The 26256-nt window shown below is 50.2% G+C and overlaps 1 protein-coding gene across 7 annotated transcripts in view; it reads left to right on the top strand.

The window, feature by feature from the left end:
* The window catches only part of RYR1 (ryanodine receptor 1), a 52996-nt gene that overhangs the window by 6079 nt on the left and 20661 nt on the right, over nucleotides 1–26256 (top strand). For 4 of the 7 annotated variants that reach the window (XM_053472522.1, XM_053472518.1, XM_053472520.1 and 1 more), the window contains exons 2-70: nucleotides 296–415; nucleotides 512–616; nucleotides 1306–1326; nucleotides 3166–3240; nucleotides 3490–3568; nucleotides 3795–3907; nucleotides 4073–4172; nucleotides 4413–4509; nucleotides 4592–4666; nucleotides 4974–5130; nucleotides 5241–5405; nucleotides 5494–5615; nucleotides 5752–5938; nucleotides 6135–6270; nucleotides 6491–6586; nucleotides 6693–6811; nucleotides 6905–7038; nucleotides 7169–7410; nucleotides 7603–7795; nucleotides 7893–8109; nucleotides 8228–8332; nucleotides 8434–8537; nucleotides 8642–8725; nucleotides 8887–9046; nucleotides 9161–9308; nucleotides 9423–9631; nucleotides 10068–10242; nucleotides 10334–10542; nucleotides 10636–10997; nucleotides 11092–11221; nucleotides 11519–11679; nucleotides 11834–11999; nucleotides 12635–12721; nucleotides 12892–13118; nucleotides 13210–14092; nucleotides 14313–14513; nucleotides 14651–14759; nucleotides 14900–15049; nucleotides 15622–15895; nucleotides 16064–16178; nucleotides 16460–16592; nucleotides 16681–16775; nucleotides 16915–17050; nucleotides 17379–17565; nucleotides 17880–17991; nucleotides 18140–18260; nucleotides 18350–18519; nucleotides 18649–18869; nucleotides 19172–19262; nucleotides 19362–19502; nucleotides 19597–19760; nucleotides 20031–20109; nucleotides 20213–20302; nucleotides 20412–20555; nucleotides 20748–20828; nucleotides 21137–21212; nucleotides 21524–21647; nucleotides 21725–21840; nucleotides 22150–22217; nucleotides 22336–22457; nucleotides 22667–22716; nucleotides 22911–22971; nucleotides 23327–23565; nucleotides 23682–23763; nucleotides 23906–24036; nucleotides 24152–24472; nucleotides 24729–24969; nucleotides 25137–25224; nucleotides 25382–25474. In XM_053472522.1, coding sequence (XP_053328497.1) covers nucleotides 296–415; nucleotides 512–616; nucleotides 1306–1326; nucleotides 3166–3240; nucleotides 3490–3568; nucleotides 3795–3907; nucleotides 4073–4172; nucleotides 4413–4509; nucleotides 4592–4666; nucleotides 4974–5130; nucleotides 5241–5405; nucleotides 5494–5615; nucleotides 5752–5938; nucleotides 6135–6270; nucleotides 6491–6586; nucleotides 6693–6811; nucleotides 6905–7038; nucleotides 7169–7410; nucleotides 7603–7795; nucleotides 7893–8109; nucleotides 8228–8332; nucleotides 8434–8537; nucleotides 8642–8725; nucleotides 8887–9046; nucleotides 9161–9308; nucleotides 9423–9631; nucleotides 10068–10242; nucleotides 10334–10542; nucleotides 10636–10997; nucleotides 11092–11221; nucleotides 11519–11679; nucleotides 11834–11999; nucleotides 12635–12721; nucleotides 12892–13118; nucleotides 13210–14092; nucleotides 14313–14513; nucleotides 14651–14759; nucleotides 14900–15049; nucleotides 15622–15895; nucleotides 16064–16178; nucleotides 16460–16592; nucleotides 16681–16775; nucleotides 16915–17050; nucleotides 17379–17565; nucleotides 17880–17991; nucleotides 18140–18260; nucleotides 18350–18519; nucleotides 18649–18869; nucleotides 19172–19262; nucleotides 19362–19502; nucleotides 19597–19760; nucleotides 20031–20109; nucleotides 20213–20302; nucleotides 20412–20555; nucleotides 20748–20828; nucleotides 21137–21212; nucleotides 21524–21647; nucleotides 21725–21840; nucleotides 22150–22217; nucleotides 22336–22457; nucleotides 22667–22716; nucleotides 22911–22971; nucleotides 23327–23565; nucleotides 23682–23763; nucleotides 23906–24036; nucleotides 24152–24472; nucleotides 24729–24969; nucleotides 25137–25224; nucleotides 25382–25474 — 10389 coding nt within the window. The remainder of the gene's footprint in view (nucleotides 1–295; nucleotides 416–511; nucleotides 617–1305; nucleotides 1327–3165; nucleotides 3241–3489; nucleotides 3569–3794; nucleotides 3908–4072; nucleotides 4173–4412; nucleotides 4510–4591; nucleotides 4667–4973; nucleotides 5131–5240; nucleotides 5406–5493; nucleotides 5616–5751; nucleotides 5939–6134; nucleotides 6271–6490; nucleotides 6587–6692; nucleotides 6812–6904; nucleotides 7039–7168; nucleotides 7411–7602; nucleotides 7796–7892; nucleotides 8110–8227; nucleotides 8333–8433; nucleotides 8538–8641; nucleotides 8726–8886; nucleotides 9047–9160; nucleotides 9309–9422; nucleotides 9632–10067; nucleotides 10243–10333; nucleotides 10543–10635; nucleotides 10998–11091; nucleotides 11222–11518; nucleotides 11680–11833; nucleotides 12000–12634; nucleotides 12722–12891; nucleotides 13119–13209; nucleotides 14093–14312; nucleotides 14514–14650; nucleotides 14760–14899; nucleotides 15050–15621; nucleotides 15896–16063; nucleotides 16179–16459; nucleotides 16593–16680; nucleotides 16776–16914; nucleotides 17051–17378; nucleotides 17566–17879; nucleotides 17992–18139; nucleotides 18261–18349; nucleotides 18520–18648; nucleotides 18870–19171; nucleotides 19263–19361; nucleotides 19503–19596; nucleotides 19761–20030; nucleotides 20110–20212; nucleotides 20303–20411; nucleotides 20556–20747; nucleotides 20829–21136; nucleotides 21213–21523; nucleotides 21648–21724; nucleotides 21841–22149; nucleotides 22218–22335; nucleotides 22458–22666; nucleotides 22717–22910; nucleotides 22972–23326; nucleotides 23566–23681; nucleotides 23764–23905; nucleotides 24037–24151; nucleotides 24473–24728; nucleotides 24970–25136; nucleotides 25225–25381; nucleotides 25475–26256) is intronic. The other 3 variants (XM_053472523.1, XM_053472524.1, XM_053472521.1) reach the window with 1 other exon arrangement.

Below are 26256 nucleotides of genomic sequence, written 5' to 3'. Positions count from 1 at the left end.
TCCTCCTATTACTCCATATAGCCCTCCCTATAACCCCTCCTATTACCCCATAAACCCCTCATATTACTCCACAAACCCCTCCTACAACCCATCCTAGTACTCCTCCTATTACTCCATATAACCCTCCCTATAACCCCTCCTATTACTCCATACAACCTGTCCTATAATCCCTCTTATTACTCAATATACCCCTCTAATTACTCCATGTACCCCACCCTATAACCAACCTCTCCTATAACCCCCTATTACCCCACATTACCCCACATTACCCCATCTCCATTTTTTGCCCCTGCAGGAAGATGTGGTTGTCCTGCAGTGCAGCACCACCTTCAGGAAGGAGCAGCTCAAGATGTGCATGGGAGCCGAGGGCTTCGGGAACCGTCTCTGCTTCTTGCAACCAACGTCCAATGCCCAGGTGAGGGGACGGCCTAGCCGCAGCCAGCCTAAAGCACCTCCTGGACCCCGCTGCCCAATGCCCCCGCTGCCTCTCATGCTTTTGTGTTTCTTGTAGAACGTGCCCCCGGATCTCGCCATCTGCTGCTTTGTCCTGGAGCAGTCTCTGTCGGTCAGAGCCCTACAGGAGATGTTGGCCAACACAGTGGAGATCGGAGGCGAGGTGAGGCGTCTGTAGGTCTGCTCTTCTTTTGGCCCCTAGTCCGCCACGTTCCGCCACGTTCCGCCACGTTCCGCCATGTTCTGCCACGTTCCGCCACGTTCCGCCACGTTCCGCCACATCGGTCTTATGGCCGGACTTTGTCAAGGTTTAGAACGTCTCTCCTTGTTGGGGTTTTACAGAAAAGGTGATATTTAAGAACATTTCTAATACGGATGTAAAAGTGTTTTTCACGTTCCAGTGGATCTGGGGTGATGTGGAATTTGGGAGTGGGGTTCTGTGGCTTGCGGGGGCTCCCTGTCTGTCCCCGGAATACCCACGTTACCATGGTAGTTGGTGAAAATGGCTGAACATTCTGTATCCAAGCCCGTGCAGAAGTATCTGATTCCGGGAGTGGGGAAAGGCTTACGGGAAGCTCGCCAGATGTGGATGGACTGCAATTCCCAGCATCCTTTGGCTATCGTAGTCCATTTAGCCAATATAATGCCTGAGCACCATAGTAGTTGTAATCCAACATCACCTGGAGAGCTGAAGCCGGGGTGGTTTCTGCCCCCCATATTTCACACCTGTACGTCTGTGGTGGTCTTTGGCTCAGGCAGGAACGTATTTTCGTGGAGCCGCCTCGAGGATCTTTCTGTGACGTAACCTCTTCTGTGTTTTGTTTTGGCTTTCTTTCTCTGTCTTCGTGCTAGGTGCCCAATTTGGATAAATGGGTATGTTTCGTGGCTTTGTTCTGCTACCTCATGTGACTCCCCGAGCCCCTTTCCTCGCAGCCGGTACCGCATCTCTCCTCCTGCCGAGACCCCTGGATACGCAAAACGTATCATTTCTTTAACTCGCCCCAAAAGAGGTTCTTCTCGTATCATTCCAGCGCAGAGCCGCTTACTCGGTGATATCGGAATAGCTGCGCACGCACAGGGTTCATTTTACTCCCCATGTGAGCCTCTGCCTTTCCATGTATCCAGTTTTCTTCCTCCCAGCGATACATTGAAACCAGTTAAAGAAAATCCCTTTACAAGCTGTCGGGTGGTGACCCCCATCTTAAACTGGCTTAAGTCTCTGGTGCTCGTATGTCACTGCAGCTGGTGGAGAAAAATACTCTCCGGAAATAGCCAGCGCTCCGCCGAGAGGTCCTACCGGCAATGGAGACGTGAAAGGAGAGAAGGCGCGTTCACACCAGCAATAATAATTTAGAATGTGTCATATAGACCCGCGGCGGCCAACACCCCACCGTCTATCTGACTGCGAATGGCTATGAAGAGGCTGCCATAAGTAAAGTTCTTGGTAAACGTTAGCCTTAGATTGAGTCCACGTGGAAACCCGTTAGTGGATTTAGAGTCCACTCCTCTCTGAGACGGGAAAGGATACACAAAGTGTATAATTTTGCTCCTCATCCAAGCCTCTAATGCTCCACGTATCCAGTTCTTGTCCTCCGAGTGATACGTTGCAGCCAATTAAAGAACATCTCTTTACAAGCCGTTGGGTGGTGACCCCGTCTTAGATTGGCCAGCCTTGCCCGACGCACTGACCTCACCTTTGGGATTTTCTCTCCAGAGAGAGATGTGGTTTCCAGCTTCCCAGATCCAGCCTCTCCTCGTTCCTCCTGGTGTCCTTGCTTTGCAGCCTGTTTGCCGATGTCCTCTTCTGTTGACCCGATTTCTCACCAGCACTAGACATTCCTTCCATCACTGACTTTACTTTGAGTTTCTCTCCAATCCCTTTCTTTTCCTTTCTTTTCCTTTTTTTTGCATGGTACAAATGAATCCTCTAACAGGCGTTCTGGGACAGAAGAACTTCGACTCTTTGGATAACGTCCTCCCGTTTGGGCAGATTTGGGTTTAGGGTGTTAGGATTGGCGATTAATGGGTTCCTGGTCTCCTACTCCGTTAACGATCTGACCATGGAGATGCAGTACACCTCATTATACTTCAATTATAACATCAATGTCTTTGTGCTTAAAGCACAAGTCAAGGGGCGTTCTCCAATCTTCACCGCAGGGCAAGAACCACAAGGCATACTCACTCCGGGAGACACCGTATAATAAACACAACTGCACTTTGGGGGGTTTGTGCAAAGTGGGGTTTAACTAAGTTAAAGCAGGAGTCTTACTTAAGCATTTGCTTAACCTGGTGGCAACCGGTAGCCTGTGACGCTTGGTTGGTGATCAGTCTCCAGAAGAGAACAATGAGGTGTGCTCCATCTTTTTGTATGGATTATCCACAGGAAGGCTGCATGGTCGGCCCATACGGCCCCAGATGGTTATATTTCCATAGCTGCATGCAATCCACTGACCTGGAACCTCTCTAACACGGACCTAGAAATGGCCAGCAGCAGAGCAGTCAGCCCCTCCGATCCTGAACACCACTGCGGACTTGCCTGGTGGTGACGTTCTTAGAGTTAATGATGGCCTGCCATTTCTGTTATCCATGCGCATCCTCAATAGATGGAGACCCATGGTTGCCCCTAGTGGTGGGGTTTGTAAAGGTTGTGGGGGGGCAATTGTACAAAATGGTTTCATGACTCTTACACTGCCTCCTGTCTTCTTCGTCCAGTCATCGCAAGGAGGAGGACATCGGACCTTGCTGTACGGTCACGCCATTCTGCTTCGCCACTGTCACAGCGACATGGTAAGGAAACCGAGCAGGGTTTGTATTGGGAAATAACAAGGGAAAATGGATGAAAATGTCAGATTATGTCCAATAGGTGATTCAAACACCTATACATCATATTAGTTTTATTTATTTTATTTGCAATTAAGTAAAATTCTTAAAGTTCCACCCAGCCTTCCATTATTTCCTGATGTGGGAGCCGCCATCTTGCCCCTGCCAGGTCACGATTGTGTGACATCTTCATGGAAGCTTTTTCCTTTTCTCTAGTATCTCAGCTGTCTCACCACGTCTCGCTCTCTGACGGATAAGCTGGCGTTTGACGTGGGGCTACAAGAGGACGCAACAGGTAGGACTGTGTGGGAGATTAGGACCTGCGGATGGGGACGTATTTACAGAACTTGCGCCGTGTTGGAGATGTTTGGGTTGTCCAGTAATGGATGGATGGGATCCCACCAAGTTTCTTTGACCCTGGTACACATACCAGCATTTGGCACCGGTCCTGTCTTGGAGATGTTCTTCACCGGGAGGGACATTCAGTGTCTGCAGCTAATGAGTCTTTCCCCCGGTTGTAGGAGAAGCGTGTTGGTGGACCATCCACCCAGCGTCCAAACAGCGCTCGGAAGGTGAGAAAGTGCGTATTGGAGACGACTTGATCCTGGTCAGTGTGTCCTCCGAGAGGTATCTGGTAAGTTGGTGATGTGTCCATCTTCACTCGTCTCCATCTTCTTTTTTCTGTCCTCCAACTTTTATTTTCCCCTCTTTTTATTTCTAACATTTCTCCTGGGTTTGGTTTCCTTGTAAATAAATCTTATATCATATATATATTTATAATGTCTTCATCTTTCTCCAGCATCTCTCCACCGCCAGCGGTGAGCTCCAGGTGGACGCCTCGTTCATGCAGACCTTGTGGAACATGAATCCCATCACATCTGGCTGTGAGATGGCTGAAGGTAGGAAGCTGATCCCCCTCGCTAATCCTAACCAATAAAACAGCCATATTTATCAATGTGACAGCTGAGCAATTCTGGTGCTAAATATGACATCATATCTCCTCTAAAACAAACCAATGAATGAACCCTCCTCGTCCAAAGTCAGCTCTGTGCTCCAGAATTGCTCTCGTTTTGATAAATGGAGATCATGGTCTTGGTCGGGAACCGGAGGTGGGTGATAACCCTGGGTTCTTCACACAGGATACCTGACTGGAGGACACGTCCTGAGGCTCTTTCATGGTCACATGGATGAGTGTTTGACCATTGCCTCCACTGACCAAGGCGAGGAGCAGCGCAGGTATGTCTGAGTAGAGGCTAACCTGGGGGTCTAGGGAGAGGGTAAGGGTCTGGCACTAACTTTTTCCTCCCCTGTACCCCAGGCTACCGCATTATGAGGGTGGAGCTGTTTGCTCACATGCGCGATCCCTGTGGCGCCTGGAGCCTCTGAGGATCAGGTAAGTAACAGGAGGGGCTTCCAGGGGTAAATAGGTCAGTACCTGGTAGAGTTTAGGGGCAGTGGGGCAGAAATGTAGCTGAATATACAAATACAATATGCACGGATATATAGAATTTTTTCCCGAATGTAGAAAAATTATCTAGTAAACTTTTAAAAACAGAATAATTAAAATGATGAGATCATTCACAGGTTTGAGTTTTATCCGTCCCGGTTATTGTAATACGCCGATACTTTCTAACCCCGCGGGGGCAATAGGTGGCCCCCTCTAGAGGCTGCAGTGTGATTGCATGCACTTCTCCCCACAGCTGGAGCGGGAGCCACATGCGGTGGGGTCAGCCATTCCGCGTGCGCCACGTTACCACCGGCAGATACCTAGCGCGGGACGAGGAGAAGGGGCTCGTGCTGCTCGAGCCAGAGAAGGCAAACACCAAGTCCACGGCGTTCTGCTTCCGGCCATCCAAGGTGAGGAGGCCACCAGTGGACAATAATCTTCCTCTTCACTGCCCCCTTTAATCACTGACAAATGCCCCCTCTCCTCCTTATATCCCGACACTGCTGTTTCTTCTCTGCAGGAAAAGTTGGATGTGGCCCCCAAGAGAGACGTGGAGGGTATGGGCGCAGCGGAGATCAAGTACGGGGAATCCATGTGCTTTGTGCAGCACGTCCTAAGTGGGCTGTGGCTCACGTATGGTGCGGCGGATCCCAAAGTTGTGCGCCTGGGTCCATTGAAGCGCAAGGTAAGTGAACATGGCCCCAGTTGGACGCACGTAAAGTCCCCGTCTGCCCCTCGGCTCTTGTTTCTAACCCCATTCCCCCCATCCTCAGGCTATTCTGCACCAGGAAGGACACATGGACGACGCGCTCTCCCTCTCCCGCTCCCAAAGGGAGGAATCCCAGGCTGCAAGAATGATATTCAGCACCGCAGGGCTCTTCAACCTCTTCATCAAGTGAGTCCCGCTCAGAGCATCCACTCCCTGCAGAGCGTCACGCGATGCCGCTACTCACTGCCCATTCTCGTCACGCTCGCTTTTATCACCCCCATCACCCCTCACCGTTCTTAATGACCGTCTGTCTTATTTGCAGAGGACTGGACAGCCTCAGCGCAAAGAACAAGCCAGCCAAGCCGGTCCCCCTGCCCTTGGACATGGTGGTTCTCACCCTGCAGGATCTGATCGGCTATTTCCAGCACCCAGAGGAGGAACTGCAGCACGAAGAGAAACAGACCAAGCTCCGCTCTCTCAAAAACCGCCAGAACCTCTTCCAGGAGGAGGTGGGCGCCAGACAGGGATCCAAAGCATTCCCCGATTCCCGTACATGCCGTTGCATGCAGTAACTGGCATTGTCCGAGCTGGCCCCGCGTCCGTGTGCCGGCATTTTACCGGCATTTTACCGGCAGGCCCCGTCCTTAAGAGCTAAAAGTCTTTATTTTACGTTACGATTCCGTCTTTCTCTCTCTCCCCCCCAAGGGCATCATCTCTCTGGTCTTGGACTGTATCGACAGGCTGAATATCTACAGCACGGCGGCGCATTTCGCGGAGTTTGCTGGCGAGGACGCTGCCGAGTCCTGGAAGGAGATTGTAAACTTGTTATATGAACTGCTGGGTACGTGCTGGCTTTCTTTTATTGGCCCTAATAATATTAATCATCATTAAGATGAGTTCTACTTCCTCTGGCTCCTTCAGTCAGACTTGAGAACCGGATGCCGCAGTAGACAGCAGGGAGTCTTTTTGGGAAATGCCACGGAAACTGCCCCAAATCTCCTTTAGTCTCCTTAAGCAGGTTTAGGAGGTTCTGATGATATTCTCTGCCTTCTGGTTCACAGCTTCTCTCATCAGGGGTAATCGCTCCAACTGCGCTCTCTTCTCCAGTAACCTGGACTGGGTGGTCAGTAAGCTGGACCGGCTGGAGGCTTCATCAGGTGAGCAGCGAGAACCCCGTTGCACCGTGCTCGTGGTGGCATTGTAGACCCTACGGTTGTGTCCCCGTGGTCAGTGGCCGTTACACCGGGGTTCTTTCCATTGCAGGGATTTTGGAGGTGCTGTACTGCGTGTTAATTGAGAGTCCTGAGGTTCTGAACATTATTAAGGAGAACCACATCAAGTCCATCATTTCTCTTCTGGATAAACACGGCCGTAACCACAAGGTATTCGCATCCATTCATTAGTCGGTATTCTGTTTCTGAATTCACTGCGTGTCTCTGGATTGTCCTTACTTTGGACGCTCGTCCCTCTCTCAGGTGTTGGACGTTCTTTGCTCTCTTTGCGTCTGTAACGGGGTTGCCGTTAGGTCTAACCAGAACCTGATCACTGAGAACCTCCTTCCGCGCCGCGACCTTCTTCTTCAGACAAAGCTGGTCAATTATGTCAGCAGGTATATTATTTCATTTCATGGCCGTTCATTTCTCTGTGACTCCTTAACCCAGAAAAGACCAATATAGGCCATTGGTGCCCCCCCCCAAATCTTAAACCCATACGAATGACACAAACCTTCTGTATTCCAGCATGAGACCAAATGTGTTCCTGGGCACATGCGAGGGGTCTACGCAGTTCAAGAAGTGGTATTACGAGATGATCGTGGACCACATGGAACCTTTTGTGACCGCTGAGGCAACCCATCTGCGCGTTGGTTGGGCGATGACTGAAGGGTACAGCCCGTACCCTGGGGCAGGAGAGGGCTGGGGAGCCAACGGTGTGGGAGATGACCTATACTCCTTTGGCTTTGATGGTCTCCATCTTTGGTCAGGTGAGATGAACCTGTCCCTGGTTACTTAGTCGACACATAATAAGTCCTTGGGGTAAAAGGACTAAATAATCTGTAATAAACAAATCAGCATCTTGGGGCAAAAGTAGGTTAAACTTGGATGGGGCACCCATGCCGAGGTTGTAGACATGTTGTCTTTTTTGGACTTGAAATGACCGTTTTTGTTGTTGACAGGTCGGGTTGGCCGGTCGGTAGCGTCACATAACCAGCACTTGTTGGCAGGCGATGATGTGGTCAGCTGCTGCCTGGACCTGACGGTGCCCAGTATCTCTTTTCGTATCAACGGGCACCCCGTACAGGGCATGTTTGAGAACTTTAACTTGGACGGGCTCTTTTTCCCAGTGTGCAGCTTTTCCCCTGGAGTTAAGTGAGTAGCGGATACTTTCCCCCGTCTTGTTTACGACGGAAGAGCTTCTGTGTTTGGATACAATCTTTCTGACATTAATTTGTGCCGCGCTCAACAGAATTCGATTCCTGTTGGGTGGTCGCCATGGAGAGTTCAAATTTATGCCCCCTCCTGGATATGCCCCAGTTTATGAAGCTCTTTTGCCGCGGGACCGGATGCGGGTCGAGCCCATCAAAGAGTATAAGCATGACTTCCAGGACATCAGAAACCTCCTGGGTCCCACCAGGTCCCTCTGCCACACTTCCTTTGTTCCATGTCCCGTGGATACCGTGCAGGTACCAAGATGGAGCAGCAATAAAATCAGAGCTGTCCGTCAGACGTGTCTAAAGTATGTTCTGGCCATTAGAACAAGTGAATTAACTCTCATCGTACCTTTCTACCTCTCTCCTCCAGATTGTTCTCCCCCCTCACCTGGAACGGATCCGTGAAAAGCTGGCAGAGAACATCCATGAGCTGTGGGCTTTGACCAGAATAGAGCAAGGATGGACCTACGGACCGGTGAGGGACTTGATGAGCTGCCCTAACGCCTCCTCTTAGAATCGAATAGCTGTAGGTCCCTGTCTCTCATTTTGTGCTCGCACTTTCTCTCGCTTCTCCAGATCCGGGACGATAACAAAAGATTGCACCCGTGCCTTCTGGACTTCCACAGCCTTCCCGAGCCAGAGAGAAACTACAACCTCCTCATGTCCGGAGAAACCTTGAAGTAAGAGGCGTGGGACGGGGGCCGTGGATAATACCCTGGGTAGCGGACGAAAAAGTCAGTTCCCAGATAGACCTTTTTGATAAATATCTCCTCGCTCTCTACAGGACATTGCTTGCCCTGGGCTGCCACGTGGGAATGGCGGATGAAAAAGCAGAGGAAAACCTGAAGAAAATCAAACTTCCTAAAACGTGAGTGGCTCCCACATGCTGGGATACGGAGGGCAGAGGGGCCCTAAAGGAAAAAGCCAACCCAAGCAAATGGCGACAATGGTCACATTGCTTGCCTGGTCATATTGCTTGCCTGGTCACATTGCTTGCCTGGTCACATTGCTTGCCTCTCGTCCCTCCAGGTATATGATGTCCAACAGCTACAAACCAGCTCCTCTGGACCTCTCCCATGTCAAGCTGACGCCTGCCCAGAACACCTTGGTGGACAAGCTGGCTGAAAACGGGCACAACGTGTGGGCGAGAGACAGGGTGCAGCAAGGGTGGACATACAGCATCATCCAGGTATATCGGTCTGTCTGCCACGCTCCCGCCGCTATACCGATGCTCACTGTGCTGAATACGTGAGCTACCGGCCTGCGATGAATCAATCAGTGACGTAAATCTCTCTATGCTCAGGATATAAAGCATAAGAGGAACCCTCGCCTCGTGCCCTACAGTCTGCTGGATGAAAAAACCAAGAAGACCAACCGTGACAGTCTTTGTGAGGCCGTCCGCACCCTTATCGGATACGGTTACAACATCGAGCCCCCGGATCAGGAAAGCAGTGAGTCTGGCTTTTTGGAAACATTATTATCTATTCAACGGACGCCGAAAGCTCAGGCATTACCGCCTAAATGCCGAAGTGTGCTGAGAAGCCGAATTTGTGTTTCCCCTCCAGCCGCTGCCCAGGGCGTCACGAAGCCGCGTAGCGAAAGGGTGCGGATCTTCCGCGCTGAAAAGTCCTACGCTGTCAATTCTGGGAAATGGTACTTTGAGTTTGAGGCGGTCACTACCGGGGAGATGAGAGTCGGCTGGGCGAGACCTGAGGTCCGGCCAGACGTGGAACTGGGAGCCGACGAGCTGGCATACGTGTTTAACGGCTGCAGGGTGAGTATCTGCTGTGAGTGTGCACTTACACACCCAGCAATGGCGGCCGGACATCTGTGTGTTATCGGGTTGCCGTTTTATTTATCTATCTCGTCTTGGCCGGGGAAAGGATGAGGCACCTTCCCTCTGGCGCTTAAAGGGTGGATGAAGACAAGAGACATGTTTGTTAAAATAGATATTAACCCAAATTTTCTGAATTCCTGATAACCACATTTAGTAAATTCCACTCAAACCTTAAACCTTGGCGTTCAAACTGGTAAGATCTGAGTAGATAAAATGCTCCTGGGCAGAATATTTCCTCGGAGACGACGGATACATTAAACTCAGAACCCCTGCTGTCGCTAACATGTTACCACAAACAAGCGTCCATGTGGCCCGTGTGCCCGTCCTTGTGCTTGAGTATAGATATAACCTCCCGTTATCTGCCATCTCTCAGGGCCAGCGATGGCACATCGGAAGCGAGCCGTTTGGCCGTAACTGGCAGCCGGGAGATGTGGTTGGCTGTATGATTGACCTCATAGACATGAATATAATGTTTACCCTAAATGGCGAGATGCTGATCAGTGACTCTGGCTCCGAACTGGCTTTCAAGGACATAGAAATTGGCGATGGTGAGTTCAAGCTTCCCCTGGCATTCTTCTGTCTGCAAACAGGTAGGTCTGGAACACGTAGGTCTGGAACACGTACTACTTCTCTGTCTAGGGTTTATCCCGGTCTGCAGTCTTGGGATGTCCCAGGTCGGCCGTTTGAACCTCGGTCAGGACGTCAGCAGTCTTCGCTATTTCACCATCTGTGGTCTGCAGGAAGGCTTCGAACCTTTTGCCATCAACATGAAGCGAAACATCACTACGTGGTTCAGTAAGAGTCTTCCTCAGTTTGTGCCTGTCCCCCCTGACCACGGCCACATCGAGGTGAGTGAGGGAGACGCGCTAGGCGAGCTTTAATCCTTGAAGAATGTTTTATTCTGAGATAATATTCTGCTTTCCTAATACCCCGTAATTTAGGTTGGAAGAATTGACGGTACAGTTGACAATCCTCCATGTTTGAAAGTCACCCATAAGACCTTTGGCTCCCAGAACAGCAACACCGACATGCTCTTCTTCAGGCTCAGTATGCCCATTGAGTTCCATGAGACTTTTAAATGTACGCCAGTGGCGACCCCTCTCACCCGCACCTTCACCATCCCCGAGGAAGATGTCTTGGATGTGGACATGGACTCGGAGTTCGAGGTCTTGAAGAAATCCGCCAGCCGTAAAGAAGCAGAGGCCATCACGGAGAAGGAGGCTGTTAAGGAGCCACCGAAGGAACTCCCCAAACCAGAGAACGAGAAGGACACGGCCTCTGAAAAAGGCAAAGGGAAGAGAGGGTGAGACAATACAGCGACAATGCATAGACTTACACAACGAAGGTAACACAACTCGCCAGTCTCTCATCTGCATGTTATTGCCTTTCTCTCAAAGGTTTCTTTTCAAGGCCAAGAAGTCGGCCTTCATCTCTCCACCCCCCGTGGTGCCAGCCATGCCCCGTCTGATGAAGGACGTGGTGCCCGACGACCGAGATGACCCCGAGATCATTATGAATACGACCACGGTATAAAACATGAGCGTACTGAGCTGACGATCTGAAGATATATAGTGGGGATATGTTATCGGCCCTGATCCTAGAAGCTTACAATCTAGTTGCTGTGCTTATGTTTCTTGGAGAGCAGCAAAAATGAGCTCAGAATCACAAAAAAGGGGTTTTTTTAGGGTCTCGTTATAAGAGCCCAAATCACTCTGTAATGAGAATTGGGATCAGAGCCGGAGCGATGCGCTCGCATGGTTACGAGAGCTTCTTGTGTTCTTGGTGCTGGGTAATATCAGTCCTGATTTTTTCTTCCCTTCGCAGTATTATTATTCGGTGAGGATTTTCGCCGGACAGGAGCCAACTGGGTTATGGGTGGGCTGGGTGACCCCTGATTACCATCTCTATGACATGAACTTTGACCTGAACAAAGTGCGTCTTGCCACCATTACCATGGGGGATGACAAAGGGAACGTATTCAACAGGTGAGTTCGCGCCGGAGAACCCATGCTTCCCGGCCTGTGCCGACTGACACGAGAGAAGGGAAGTCATTAAACCGTTACCGGGAACGTCAGCATTAATCCCACCGTCTGCTGTAGAAAATGTTTCTATACGAAGGTTTATGATTCTTTCTTCTAGCATCAAGCGCAGTAACTGCTATATGGTTTGGGGAGGAGAATTCAGTGCTAATACCCAGCAGGCTCGCGTCCGAAAAGAGGACCTCGTGATTGGCTGCCTGGTTGATCTGGCGACTGGTCTAATGACCTTCACGGCCAACGGGAAAGAGGTCAACACGTTCTTCCAGGTACGAGAACCCGGCTGCGGTTTCAGCCTAATGGTAACATCAGAAAATATTACTTTACGGAAAGGGTAGTGGACGCATGGAATAGCCTTCCAGCAGAAGTGGTAGATGTTAATACAGTAAAGGCATTTAAGCAAGCATGGGACAGGCATAAGGCCAAGCTAGATATAGGATAAGGGCCGGTACTAAAGAAAAGGACTCAGAGGTTGGGCCGACTGGATGGGCCGACTGGTTCTTATCTGCCGTCACTTTCTATGTTTCTATGTTTCCCGAACCAAAATCCCTTCAAATACAAGCAGAGAGATAAAAGAAATATTGCACATTATTTTATAACGCAGCGACCTCTATGGTTCTGCTTCGGAACGTTTGATACCTTGGGAAGGAACGCAATACCGTTTCACCATCGTCCTTCGCTGACACAGAGCTATGTTCTTAAGATGCATCAAGAAGGGAACTCTGAGCTTTAACATTTCTTTAAACTAGCGATACGAATATACATAATATTTACATACATAAAATACTGAAAGAAACCCACACGTTCTACTGAATGTTTTCAAGAACTTTGTATATCTAAACTAGAATTTGTTATTATGTTTAAGATTTTTTGCCCAAGAAATTGTCATTCCTTTGACTTCTAGGTGGAACCGAACACCAAGCTGTTCCCGGCCGTCTTCGTCCAGCCCCTGAGCCAGAACATGTTCCAGTTTGAACTTGGAAAACTGAAGGTAAAAACCCTTGTGCTGTAAAGATACCCCGCGGATGCCACCACCTCACTCGTTACTTTGTACCCCATATCATTTTGTTTACCCCTCCTGAATTAAACATCAGCTGTCCATCTTCCTCTCGCTGTCGTCACAGCGCTCTCTCCTTTAACCCTTTTCCCACCTTGTCGCAGAACATCATGCCCATATCAGCCGCCATGTTCCGCAGCGAGAGCAAGAACCCGGTGCCCCAGTGCCCTCCTCGGCTGGACGTCCAGATGTTGACGCCTGTGGTGTGGAGCCGAATGCCAGATGAGTTTTTAAACGTAGAGACCGGTAAAGTCAGCGACCGCCACGGCTGGATGGTGGAGTGCTCGGAACCGCTCATGATGATGGCTCTCCATATCCCCGAGGAGAACAGGTGAGAAATTGTTGGGCACCTGCTTAGCGGCCAGACGTTAGGGTGACAGCGCTGCGGGAGTAACTGTTACTGACGTTTTGTCGCCCAAAAGGTGTATCGACATCCTGGAGCTGTCGGAGCGCCTGGACATGCTGAAGTTCCATTACCACACATTGAAGCTCTACTGCTCGGTCTGTGCTTTGGGCAACAACCGAGTGGCTCATGCTCTGAGCGGCCACGTAGACGAATCCCAGTTGCTTTACACTATCGAGAGCAACCATCTTTCTGGACTCCTCCGCAGCGGTTTCTACGACTTGCTCATCAGCATCCACCTGGAGTCAGCCAAGAGGGCCCGTCTCACAATGAACAACGAGTTCATTGTCCCCATGACCGACCAAACAAAGAGCATCAAGCTGTTTCCCAGTGACAGCAAGAAGCACGGGCTTCCCGGGGTTGGCATGAGCACCTGTCTGAGGCCTGAGCTTCATTTTTCACACACCTGTTTCGTCAGTACGAGCAGCGAACTGTACCAGCATAGCCCTTTCATCCCCCTGGACATTCTTAAGATCAAGGCCATCAACATGCTGACCGAGGCTGTGTTTGATGGCGGGCAGCATACTAGAGACCCGGTAGGGGGAAGTGTGGAGTTCCAGTTTGTACCGGTCCTAAAACTCATCTCCACACTTCTGATTATGGGTGTTTTTGAGGACGATGATGTAAAACACATCCTGAAGATGATAGAGCCCAATGTTTTCTCAGAAGAGGAAGCGGTAGAAGAAGACGAGAACGCAACAGAGGAAGAAGAGGAAGAGGAGGAAGAAGAACCTACAGAGGAAGGTGGAGAGGAGGAAGGAACAGGCGAAGAGGAAGAAGGACAGGAAAAGACAGACGAAGGAGAAGAAAAAGTTGCAGAGGCTGATGAGGAAGAGGCCAAGGAAGAAAGTCTGGAGGAAGGCTTGCTGCAGATGAAGCTTCCAGAGTCCGTTAAGTTGCAGGTAGGTTGCTAAACTCAAGAACTTGTAACCCATCGCATACCCCAGGAGCTATCATGCTATTGAGTTGGAGGTATAAAGTATTTAGGCAATCACAGACTTCACAGACTGCCCTGACAGTCTACTCGGGTGGAATATCTCCATGTTTCACTGATCTTTGGCTGAATGTGAGGCTCTCTCCATGCCCCATAGCCTGAAGGAATTGTCTATCTCTCGCCACTAGATGTGCAACCTACTGCAGTATTTCTGCGACCGGGAGCTGCAGCACCGCGTGGAAGCCATCATCGCATTCTCAGAACGCCATGTTGACCGTCTGCAGACCAATCAGAGGGAACGCTACAAGGAGCTGATGCAAGCCTTCACGATGTCCGCCGCAGAGACAGCGCGACGGACGCGAGAGTTCCGCTCTCCTCCACAGGAACAGGTGACATGGCCTTCCTCCTCATACTCCAGCATCCCATCAACATGATCCCATTGTGCTCCCTTAATCTAGCGTGTACTTTGCTGCTCTCTTACATGCGCATTTTTGGATGTTTGACCCCCTGATGTCTCTTCTTCCAGATAAACATGCTTGTGAACTGCAGGAATGTTTCCGAGGAGGAATACCCGGTGCCTGAAGAAATTCGGGAAGAGTTAATAGAGTTTCACAGCGACCTCCTGGCTCATTGTGGTAAGAGGCAAATGACTCCATTAGCTGGTCGAGTCCTCTCCAGTAAGATCACACGCCATTCGGGAGAGTAGTCTGGGATCAGACGCTGTCATATTTTGTTATGTGCATGCGCAGCTCACGTATCTGTATTTGTTCGCTAGGAGTTCAGATAGAAGGAGAAGAGGAAGAGGAGTTGGAGGACACCGGCCTGGCCAGAAGGCTGGCTAACTTAGTGGAGAAAGTGAGAAATCTGCGTGGCAAAAAGGAAGAACCAGAACCGGTGCCGGAGGAGAAGGAAGAACCCAAACCCAGTAAGCGAAGGGCAATAGACCCAAAAGCTGGGAGGGCTGCTGGGGTGAGGAATAGCGTAACAGCCTGGGATAGAGGGATGAGGGCAGTGATAGAGGCTGAACGGGGAGGAATAAGAGAAGGAGAATATTGGATTGGAGTAAGGATCTGGTAAGTAACTAATGGACGCAGATTTTTGGGTATGTCCTCTTTGGACACACATGATGGTGCATACTTCTGTTACCAGTTCCTAGATGCAGTTTTAGATGGTTCCTTTGGAGTTTCTTGGTGACTTGAGGATTACTCTGCAGATCTATTGTCAGTGGATCTCTCTTTAATGAGTCCGGACATATCTATCATAACCATAAAAATCTCCAGTTTGACCCTGCAGGTGATGATACATTTCTGCTCCCACCACATGACTATGTCCTCCTAGAGATTAGAGAATTACATCCAACTAATTCATTTGTATTTACTGTTCTTATTCGCTTCTCATGTCCATTGCTCATAGAGTCCCAGTCTTATAGTCCTGTCAAGCGCCAACGTGAGACACCAAGTCCGTGGTCATTGACTCCTCTCTTTCTTGCACGGCCAGGTACCCTGCAGGAGCTGATCTCCCACACCATGGTTCACTGGGCCCAGGAATCCTTTATCCAGAGCCCTGAGCTGGTCCGCGTGATGTTCAGCCTGCTCCACCGTCAGTACGATGGGCTAGGGGAGCTGATCCGAGCTCTTCCCAAGGCCTACACCATAAACGCCATCTCGGTGGAAGACACCATGAACCTTCTGGAGAGTTTGGGCCAGATCCGCTCCCTGCTCATTGTACAGATGGGACCCGAGGAGGAGAACTTGATGATTCAAAGTATCGGGTTGGTCTTTCTTTGCTTGTTCTCAATATCATAACATTTTAGCTTTCTGTATGTAAGGATCCTTTAAATCCTTTTTTTATGTTTATTGAACTTCAGCTAAACTCCTATACATTCTGTACCTGATCCCATATTCTGTACCTGATCTCAGACTCATTCTTCTTCTTCTAGAAATATAATGAACAACAAGGTGTTTTACCAGCATCCCAACCTTATGCGGGCTCTGGGGATGCATGAGACGGTGATGGAAGTGATGGTGAACGTACTGGGAGGAGGAGAATCCAAGGTAAGGCACAGCCTGATGCTGTGAATGTAGCGGCTCCACCAGGGATTAGATATGGCCGCTGACCAAAAGGCCACTTCCGTACATGCGCCACGCTCCAACTATAGACTGTTTACATGTATGAACACTGGTGCCCTGATGATAGTGGAAAGTGATGGTGCTCCTTCGAGGGCATCAATGTGTCTACATAGGTCAAGAGCAAAGCCACCCATTGGGTTTCTCTGTATATAGTCTTGTCTTTAATTTATTATTATTTAATCATCACTCTCTTATCTTTATTCTAGGAAATTCGCTTCCCCAAAATGGTGACCAACTGCTGCCGGTTCCTCTGCTATTTCTGTAGGATCAGTCGGCAAAACCAAAGAGCCATGTTTGACCATCTCAGTTACCTCCTGGAGAACAGCGGCATCGGGCTGGGTAAGACCTCATCAGGCCGGGGAGAGTAACGCTAGGACGCCGGGCGCGGAAGAACTGGCTTTTGACCCTGTATGTTACCTTCTTGCAGGGATGAGAGGATCAACACCCCTAGACGTGGCCGCCGCATCAGTCATAGATAACAATGAGCTGGCTTTAGCTCTTCAGGAGCAGGATTTGGAGAAGGTGAGTCTGAGAGGTTCTTCAGAAATCACATGTTCACGGTTAATATATTCCCATTCCCACCATTATCAAGCCCCACGCTCCAAAATGAATTTGCCGCAAATAGTTTCCTAAATCCTCTGCTTTCTGGAACCTCCGTCAGGTTGTCTCCTATCTGGCCGGCTGTGGTCTTCAAAGCTGCCCCATGCTTCTGGCTAAAGGTTACCCTGATATTGGGTGGAACCCGGTCGGAGGGGAAAGATACCTGGATTTCCTGCGATTTGCAGTTTTTGTGAACGGTAGGTGAGAGCCGAGGGCATCTGGTGCCATTTGTAAAAATACAGAATATGTTTATGGAATTAATGCAATTTACCCAAAAGTTTTCACTTCTATCGTTGAAAAGACTTTTAGGTGAGTTTTCACTTTTTCTGGTTCCGTTGGCTAATGAATAATGATCCGTTCAGCAAATAAACGTTTATACGACTGGTTATAGAAGAAGGAGTGGAAATTGGTGTCTTTCCTTGGTTATAAATTGGAAGCAAATTGCTTTTTGTCTCGTCGGTCATTCTTAGTTTGGGGTATATATGTACACGGTGAGGTAAACAAGTCTCCCTGGATTTCCCGCAGGAGAAAGTGTGGAAGAAAACGCCAATGTGGTGGTGCGTCTTCTGATCCGGCGGCCCGAGTGCTTCGGTCCAGCGCTGAGAGGGGAAGGAGGGAACGGGCTTCTTGCCGCCATAGAGGACGCCATCAAAATCTCAGAGGATCCAGCAAGGGATGGGCCCACAGTGAAGAAGGATAGACGGCGGGAGATGTACGTGAAAGGCGATGATCGTAGCCCTTCTCTTTTGGCGCAGTCACAGCCCGTCCTGTTCTCCTTCCTTCTGTTTCCTCCATTTTTGTTTGACTACCAGTCTCATGATGCCCATCTTGCCATATGCAAGCTGTTTTAGGATGAGGGGCTCCAAAGCAGCTGGAGATTGTTTGCCCGTGGTCTGTTCCTTGTCCTTTCTCCTGTCCCACATTCCTCCTTTCCGTGTTCTCCTGGATCTGGTTCTTATTCTCATTTATTTATTGGTCGCTCCCCCAGACCTCTAACGTACATCCCGTCTCTTTTACTTTTCCTAGGTACGGCGGAGAGGAGGTCCACGAGGAGAACCGGGTGCACCTCGGAAACGCCATCATGTCCTTCTATGCTGCTCTCATTGATTTATTGGGACGATGTGCCCCAGAAATGCATGTAAGAGAATGATTTAGACTCGGTCCTTTAGACCCCATTATATATATATATATATATATATATACACAGCTCCACCATGGCTCCTGGAGACTCATTTATCCACATCTTCTCCTGATGTCCTTTGTTAATATCTCCTTGGTATTTTCAGTTGATCCAGGCTGGTAAAGGAGAAGCTCTGAGGATCCGCGCAATCCTTCGATCTTTGGTTCCTATCGAGGACCTGGTGGGAGTCATTAGTCTGCCACTCCAGATTCCTGCCTTTGGCAAAGGTGAGATGGGTGGAATCTTAGTGGCCATGTTTGTCCTCCTCATCCCTACACAGAATCTCAGTAATGAAAAGATGTCTTCTCCTCACCAGATGGAAACACCATTGAGCCAAAGATGTCTGCCAGCTTTGTTCCAGATCACAAATCACCAATGGTCCTGTTTTTGGACCGTGTCTACGGCATTGAGACCCAGGACTTCCTGCTCCAGGTTCTAGAGGTTGGGTTCTTGCCAGACATGAGGGCTGCAGCATCGTTGGACACAGTGAGTATCCCTATGGTCCAAGGGCCACCTGAACCAAAAGACTGGATCAGACCCCGCTGGATCTGACCCCCCAATGAAGTCTAGGTTCCTCTGATTCACTTTCCTGATACCCCGCTCTCTCTCCTACAGGCTGCCTTTAGTACCACGGAGATGGCCTTAGCTTTGAACCGGTACCTATGTCTGGCGGTTCTCCCCCTGATCACCAAATGTGCCCCCCTGTTTGCTGGCACTGAACACCGCGCTATAATGGTGGACTCCATGCTCCATACCATTTACCGGCTGTCACGCGGGCGCTCACTCACCAAGGCGCAGAGAGATGTTATTGAGGAGTGTCTGATGGCTCTGTGCAGGTTATTGCTCCTATTACGTTGTTTCTCATTTACTCTCCAGGTTCTCAATATCTTAATTGTTCCTTCTCCTTTCAGAGTGACTCTCTGTCCTGCCGTCTGTCTCTTGGTTTGTCTGTCTCTTACTCTCCTTTCTTTGTCTCTGTCACTCTGCCTTTGCGCAGTTTTTCTTGAACACTCATTTTCTTGCTTTCCTGGTCTTTCTCTCTCCTTTCTCTCTAATACCCGCGGCCGCCCGTCACCTCTGTCTGTCTTTGACTCGGTTCCATTCTGTGCGTGTCTCATTTCTGCGTGTCTGCTTTCAGGTACCTCCGTCCGTCCATGTTACAGCATCTCCTGCGTCGGTTGGTCTTTGATGTGCCCATTTTGAACGAGTACGCCAAGATGCCACTAAAGGTGAGGAACGCCACCAATCCTTTGTCCTTCGCAACCCAACGTGTAGGTTAAACGCTACCTTTTATCGAGTCCGATGTTCACGCTGTCTTTGTCCTCCAGCTTCTCACCAACCATTACGAGCGCTGCTGGAAATATTACTGCCTTCCAACCGGCTGGGCCAACTACGGCGTGACATCTGAAGAAGAGCTTCACTTAACGCGGAAGCTGTTCTGGGGCATCTTCGAATCCCTCGCACATAAGGTAATGGACAGCCAGTGCTAGCGTCGCCATTATCCGTGGCGGTCAGGTCATGAAGTGACGCTCTCTGCCCGGATAATGACTTTATTTATTGCAGAAATTTGATGCGGAGCTTTATAAGATCACCATGCCGTGCCTGTGCGCCATCGCAGGAGCGATCCCCCCAGACTACGTGGATGCCAGCTACTCTTCCAAAACGGAGAAGAAGGCGTCCGTGGACGCAGAGGGAAACTTCGATCCCAAACCGGTGGAGACCCTGAAGTAAGGAGTGTCTCCAACGTGAAACGCCGCCACGTCTGCAAATTCAGAATTAAAACGGGGGCAAATACCTACCTATTAGGGCAAATTAATATCTGTACCATATACAATGTAGCGTTTTCAGTATAAGTAGCTACATTCTCTTGGAATACGGCCAGCGATCTGCGATCAGATAAGAGACCATATTGTTGGAATGATGGAGAGCAAAACCAGGTCTGGGGATGGCAACTGGGGCGGAAAAAAAAATACCCTAATCCTTCTTTCTGGTTTCAGCGTGATTATCCCAGAGAAACTCGACGGGTTTATCAATAAATACGCTGAGTACACTCACGACAAGTGGGCATTCGAGAAGGTGCGTAAACCTTGGCTGCGTTTGGGAAATCCATGCTTTTCTTCCGGAAAATTCCTGACTTTAGGATGGATTAATAACGAGGCTGAACGTTCCCCTCCCGCAGATTCAGAATAACTGGTCGTACGGAGAGACGGTGGACGAAGAAGCCAAAACCCACCCGATGCTGCGCCCGTACAAAACCTTCTCCGAAAAGGTAAGTGTGTCCGGGGAAAGTGCACACGTGTTACATGTTGTTTAGGTGCTAATGTGTGAAGCCGCGTCGCTCCGATTTCAGATCACAGTCTGCGTTGTTTCGTTCGCAGGATAAAGAGATCTATCGCTGGCCAATCAAAGAGTCTCTGAAAGCGATGATCGCCTGGGAATGGATGGTGGAGAAAGCGCGAGAGGGAGAAGACGAGCGCACAGAGAAGAAAGCGAAAACCCGCAAAATCTCCCAGTCTGCCCAGGTGAGAGAAGCGTGTGACGTGTGTGACAGAGAGAAGCGTGTGACGTGTTATGTGTGCGACAGAGAGAAGCGCGTGACGTGTCCTGTGTGTGACAGAGAGAAGCGTGTGACGTGGCCCGTGTGTGATGTGTGATCTGCCGTGCCTTATTCTCCTAATTCCTGATCTAGAGTTTTTTCTCCCCGTGTATTTCAGGCGACCTATGACCCAAGCGTCCAGACATTCAGCCCAACCCCTATTGACCTTACTGGGATTACTCTGTCCAGGGAGCTGCAGGTAGGGACCCTGCTCTCTGCTGATTGGCTGTAATTTTGGGGCTCGTTTCATTATTCGGGGGGGTTCCGAACAGCTTGTGGGGTCTGGCGTCTCCTCTTCTGCCTAGAAGGCTGTAACACATTTGCTCGGAAGTTCAGGCTTTGAGAGCCGACATGCAAGGACTTTAAACCCCTCCAGGGGGCGCACAATATTGGGGGTGAATAAGGAGGAGCCTTAGGCTGATAGAATAGACAGCTCGGTCTTCCCTGTCATTTATAACATGTCTCTCTAATTATCCCACCAAACATTTCATGGCATTTCCTTGGCAGTCAATGGCCGAGCAGCTGGCAGAGAATTATCACAATACCTGGGGGCGTAAGAAGAAACTGGAGCTGGAGTCAAAAGGTGAGATCCAAACCCGATCGTTTGCATGTTTACCCTCCAACATACAGAATTTACCAACATAACCCATTCAGCGACGCATCAAACCCATCAATTCAACCAACACATACGTGGGGCAGACACGTGGCTCCTGAATGTCAAGGCCAAGGACTGAATGAAGATTCAGGGTTCTGCAGCAGGAGAAGACGGGCGGCTAGAAGGGTTGGATGGGTCTTATCTGTCAATCTCTATGCTTCGGACACCTATAGCTACCCCGCGCTCCACAGCCCATCCGTCTCACCTGCCCTCAATGTGTAACTCATGTTGCCTTCCAGGAGGAGGAACTCACCCCTTGCTGGTTCCTTACGACACTTTGACGGCCAAGGAGAAAGCTCGGGACCGGGAGAAGGCACACGAGCTGCTGAAGTTCCTCCAGCTTAATGGCTATTCAGTGACTCGGTGAGTGCGGAGCGAGCGGTGGCAGAGCCTGGCGGAGGGGACCCAATGAGGCTGACTCTTTATCCTTCCTTTTTCAGGGGTCTGAAGGACATGGAGCTGGACACATCATCCATCGAGAAGCGCTTCGCCTATGGGTTCCTCCAGAAGCTGCTGAAGCTCATGGACAGCGCCCAGGAATTTATAGCTCATCTGGGTAAGGGTCTCCGGACTCGGTGTCTTCCACGTTACTGCGCGCCCCACACACAGCACTGCGCGCCCCACACACGCCACTGCGCGCCCCCCAAATTGCACTGCGCGCCCCACACACGGCACTGCGCTCTACACATAACATGTCTTCCTGTATATTCATAGATATGAGTGCGGTAGACATGTTTGCCCCTCATTCTAATCCGTCTCTGCTGTGTCGGGTGGCTTTGTTCCCGCGTCCCTGTAGAGCAGGCGCCGAGGCCGACAACTTACTAGCCAACTAGTCAAACCCGTTTTATTTTTTTGTCGCCTGCAGAGGCTGTGGTGAGCAGCGGAAGGGTAGAGAAATCGCCCCATGAACGGGAAATCAAATTCTTTGCGAAGGTAAGTGTTCCTGTCCGTAACGCGAGCGACGTCTCTTTCTGTCTCTGTCTGTCTCTTTCACAAGTGTTGAGTCTCATGCGTTCGCTCTCGCCTCATTCTCTGTTCTCTCTCCGTCCAGATCCTGCTGCCTCTGATTAACCAGTACTTCTCCAACCACTGCCTGTACTTCCTGTCCACGCCGGCCAAAGTGCTGGGCAGCGGGGGCCACGCGTCCAACAAGGAGAAGGAGATGATTGCTAGGTCGGTGCTCGCCGTGTAGAGTGATGCTGAGTATAATACTGTGTGTTTGGTGCCCTTTGGCGCAGGGCAGAGTCCGTGTGTAGAAACACGCGTGTGCCAGTATGTACGGGTCTGTTATGTTGTATGAAACTGCTGCTGATCTGCTGTTTAATCTTTGCATTCACCATCTTCTGTCTCATTCTCCTCCTCTGACGCTCTCTCTCTGATAGTCTGTTCTGTAAGATGGCTGGCCTGGTACGACACCGCGTTTCGCTGTTCGGTAAGCGGTCGTGTGCTGTGGCCCCTTCAACACGTCACCGGAGGTTTTCAGTTCTAATCTCTTCCTATAATTACGTTTTTCTTGCATGAGTTCAATTAACACCCAACCCGTTTCATTGGGGAAAGCCCCCCATTCCTTCCTATAACAGGAATAACAACACGCCCCGAAAAATTACCCCCTCTGTGTCTCTCCAGGGAATGATGCCCCCGCCGTCGTAAACTGCCTGCACATTCTGGCTCGCTCATTGGATGCCAGGTACGAGACCGACCTCTCACCCCTCCTAATACACAGACACCGGGACCCTCACCCCTCCTAATACACAGACACCGGGACACTCACCCCTCCTAATACACAGACACCGGGACCCTCACCCCCTCCTCATACACAGACACCGACACACGCGCCTCTCCTAATACACAGACACCGGGACCCTCACCCCTGCTAATACACAGACACCGGGACCCTCACTCCTCCTAATACACAGACACCGGGACACGGACCCCTCCTAATACACAGACACCGGGACACTCACCCCTCCTAATACACAGACACCGGGACACGGACCCCTCACCCCTCTTTTCACTCCCCCACCTCTATCTCCTCGGTTCAGAACAGTGATGAAGTCCGGTCCAGAGATCGTTAAGGCCGGCCTGCGCTCTTTCTTTGAAGGAGCGTCAGAAGACATTGAGAAGATGGTGGAAAATTTAAAGCTGGGCAAAGTGTCGCAGTCTCGCACCCAAGTGAAAGGCGTAGCCCAAAACATCAACTACACGACCGTGGCTTTGCTGCCTGTGCTGACCTCCCTCTTTGAACACATCGCTCAACATCAGTTTGGAGATGATGTCATACGTAAGCTAAATGCTGGCGGGGAAAAAAACGCACATTACTGGAAAGCCATAGATCGAACAATGAATAAAAAACATAATGGTTCCAGACATGGTGGTGACTCTCCCTTTTCTCTCTAGTGGACGATGTGCAGGTCTCGTGTTACAGGACGCTGTGCAGTATCTACTCTCTGGGCACCACTAAGAACCCCTATGTGGAAAAGTGAGTAGCACATTTCAGGTAGACAGGAATCCTGGTGTTTTTTGACTGTGGCCCTCGGGGAAGATGGCTGGCTTTGTGTGATGTCCAGTTGGGCTCCCCATTGTTTGAATGTTCCTGAACACTCCGTCGTTGTCCTCTCCAGACAGCGGCCAGCGCTGGGTGAATGTCTCGCCCGTCTCGCAGCTGCCATGCCCGTGGCCTTTCTGGAGCCATCTCTGAACGAGTATAACATCTACTCTGTCTACACCACCAAATCTCCCCGGGAGCGCGCCAGTGAGTATGAGCCCGAATCATTCGGTCAAATCATAGCGAACGTCATCAGTCCTCTACTCAAACGTTTCTGTAAATCTCCTTTGTAACAAAATGTATTTCCTTCCTTTGCTTCCAGTCTTGGGTCTCCCCAACTCGGTGGAGGAGATGTGCCCAGATATCCCCGACTTTGACTCGCTGATGAAGGACATCTCTATGCTGGCAGAGTCCGGCGCCCGTTACACAGAGATGCCCCATGTAATCGAGGTAACCCTGCCCATGCTGTGTAACTACCTCCCTCGGTGGTGGGAACGAGGACCGGAGAATATTCCGGATGATTCCTCGCCGTGCTGCACGAGTGTGACCTCCGAGCACCTGAATGCCCTTCTGGGGAACATCCTGCGCATTGTGGTCAACAACCTGGGCATTGACGAGGCCTCCTGGATGAAGAGACTGGCAGGTAAAATGGATGGGGGTTAAAGTGAGGTTTTTTTTAACCCTTTCTGTAAGCAAGGTTCACTGTCTCTCTCTCCAAATTGAATGAGATCTACTCACTAAAAGTGAGTGCTTGTGAGTTGGCAGTATCCACGACGTGGCAACATAGAATCTGACAGCTATTAGTATTATTAGAGTATTAATGGGGGGTTTATTTGAATTAAAACCCCCTCATTTACAAAAATTGTTTGTCCGTACGATGACCTTGTGGCCTCTCGCAGTTTTCGCCCAGCCCATCGTGAGCAAAGCCAAGCCGGAGCTGCTTCGCTCTCACTTCATTCCCACCATGGAGAAGCTGAAGAAGCGCGCCGGGAAGGTGGTGGCCGAGGAGGAGCAGCTTCGCCTAGAGGCCAAGAGCGAGTCGGAGGATTCGGAGGCTCTGATACGGGACGAGTTCTCTGTGCTGTGCCGAGACCTGTATGCGCTGTACCCCCTGCTCATCCGCTACGTGGATAACAACAGGTGAGGCGACACGGAAGACACCGTATCCGACAGAGGAGCTCGGCCACTGTTGCTGTGTGGCTGTTCCATGCGCGTGTGTCTTTTAAATCTGTCATTTTCTTTCCAAACCGCGGATATTACTGTATTCCGTGTAGGCTTGTCGTGTAACACGTACTTTTTCTTTACAGAGCTAATTGGCTTTCGGAGCCCAACAACGATGCCGAGGAACTCTTCCGCATGGTGGGTGAGGTCTTCATCTTCTGGTCCAAATCCCACGTAAGTAAGCGTTGTCGGCGGGCTCTTCGCTTAGTGTCTCAGGGGCCAACGTAATAAAATCATTTCCCAGTCTTTCAAAGTCACGTTATTTTCTCCCAAAAACCTCTTTTTTATCATTTGTTTTGCCAACTTCCTTTCTGCTTTTGTTTTTTTACAGAACTTTAAGAGAGAAGAGCAAAATTTCGTGGTTCAGAATGAAATCAATAATATGTCGTTCCTGACAGCAGACAGTAAAAGCAAGATGTCTAAGGTGCGTAAAGTACTGACCGGTGGACTTTCTCGGCGTTATCCCACCGTGACCCCCAAGACCATGCCTTCCAGCGAAGGTCATCCCGCTCCGACCCACCAAAAGAGAAAATAATGCCACGGGCCAGCCCGCTAGTACCCCTTATAACGGAAACCAGGCCCACGGGCCAGCCTGCTACTACCCATTATAATAGAAACCATGGCCACGGGCCAGCCCGCTAGTACCCATTATAATAGAAACCATGGCCACAGGTCAGCTCGCTAGTACCCATTATAATAGAAACCATGGCCACAGGTCAGCCCGCTAGTACCCATTATAATAGAAACCATGGCCACGGGTCAGCCCGCTAGTACCCATTATAATAGAAACCATGGCCACAGGTCAGCCCGCTAGTACCCATTATAATGGAAACCATGGCCACGGGCCAGCCCGCTAGTACCCATCGTATCGGGTCAGTCTATTCCTACCCATCGTAATGGAAACCACTGCCAGAGGTCTGCCCCCCATCATAATCAAAATCACTACCACACATCTGCCTCCTCCTACCCATCACAGCCTAATCTACCCTTTCACCACTTGCTGACATGAGTTGTGCCCCCCATTCCACTCCTACCCTCTCACACCCCAGACCCCTTAAGTCTGCTGTTATGAGCTACCCTAACTCTTAAACCTACCTTCCCCATTGCTGAGAGCTTCTAACGTCGCCCTAATACCCTGCCCCTCTCCGCTCGCGATACTGCCCCGGCGTCGCACCGGGCGCCACGTGTCGCTCTCCGAGTCCACGG

The sequence above is a fragment of the Spea bombifrons genome, chromosome 8, assembly GCF_027358695.1.
Source record: "Spea bombifrons isolate aSpeBom1 chromosome 8, aSpeBom1.2.pri, whole genome shotgun sequence".
Classification (NCBI taxonomy): Eukaryota; Metazoa; Chordata; class Amphibia; order Anura; family Pelobatidae; genus Spea; species Spea bombifrons.
The sequence above is the reverse complement of the archived record's forward strand: the minus strand, read 5'-3'. Positions and strand labels throughout refer to the sequence as shown.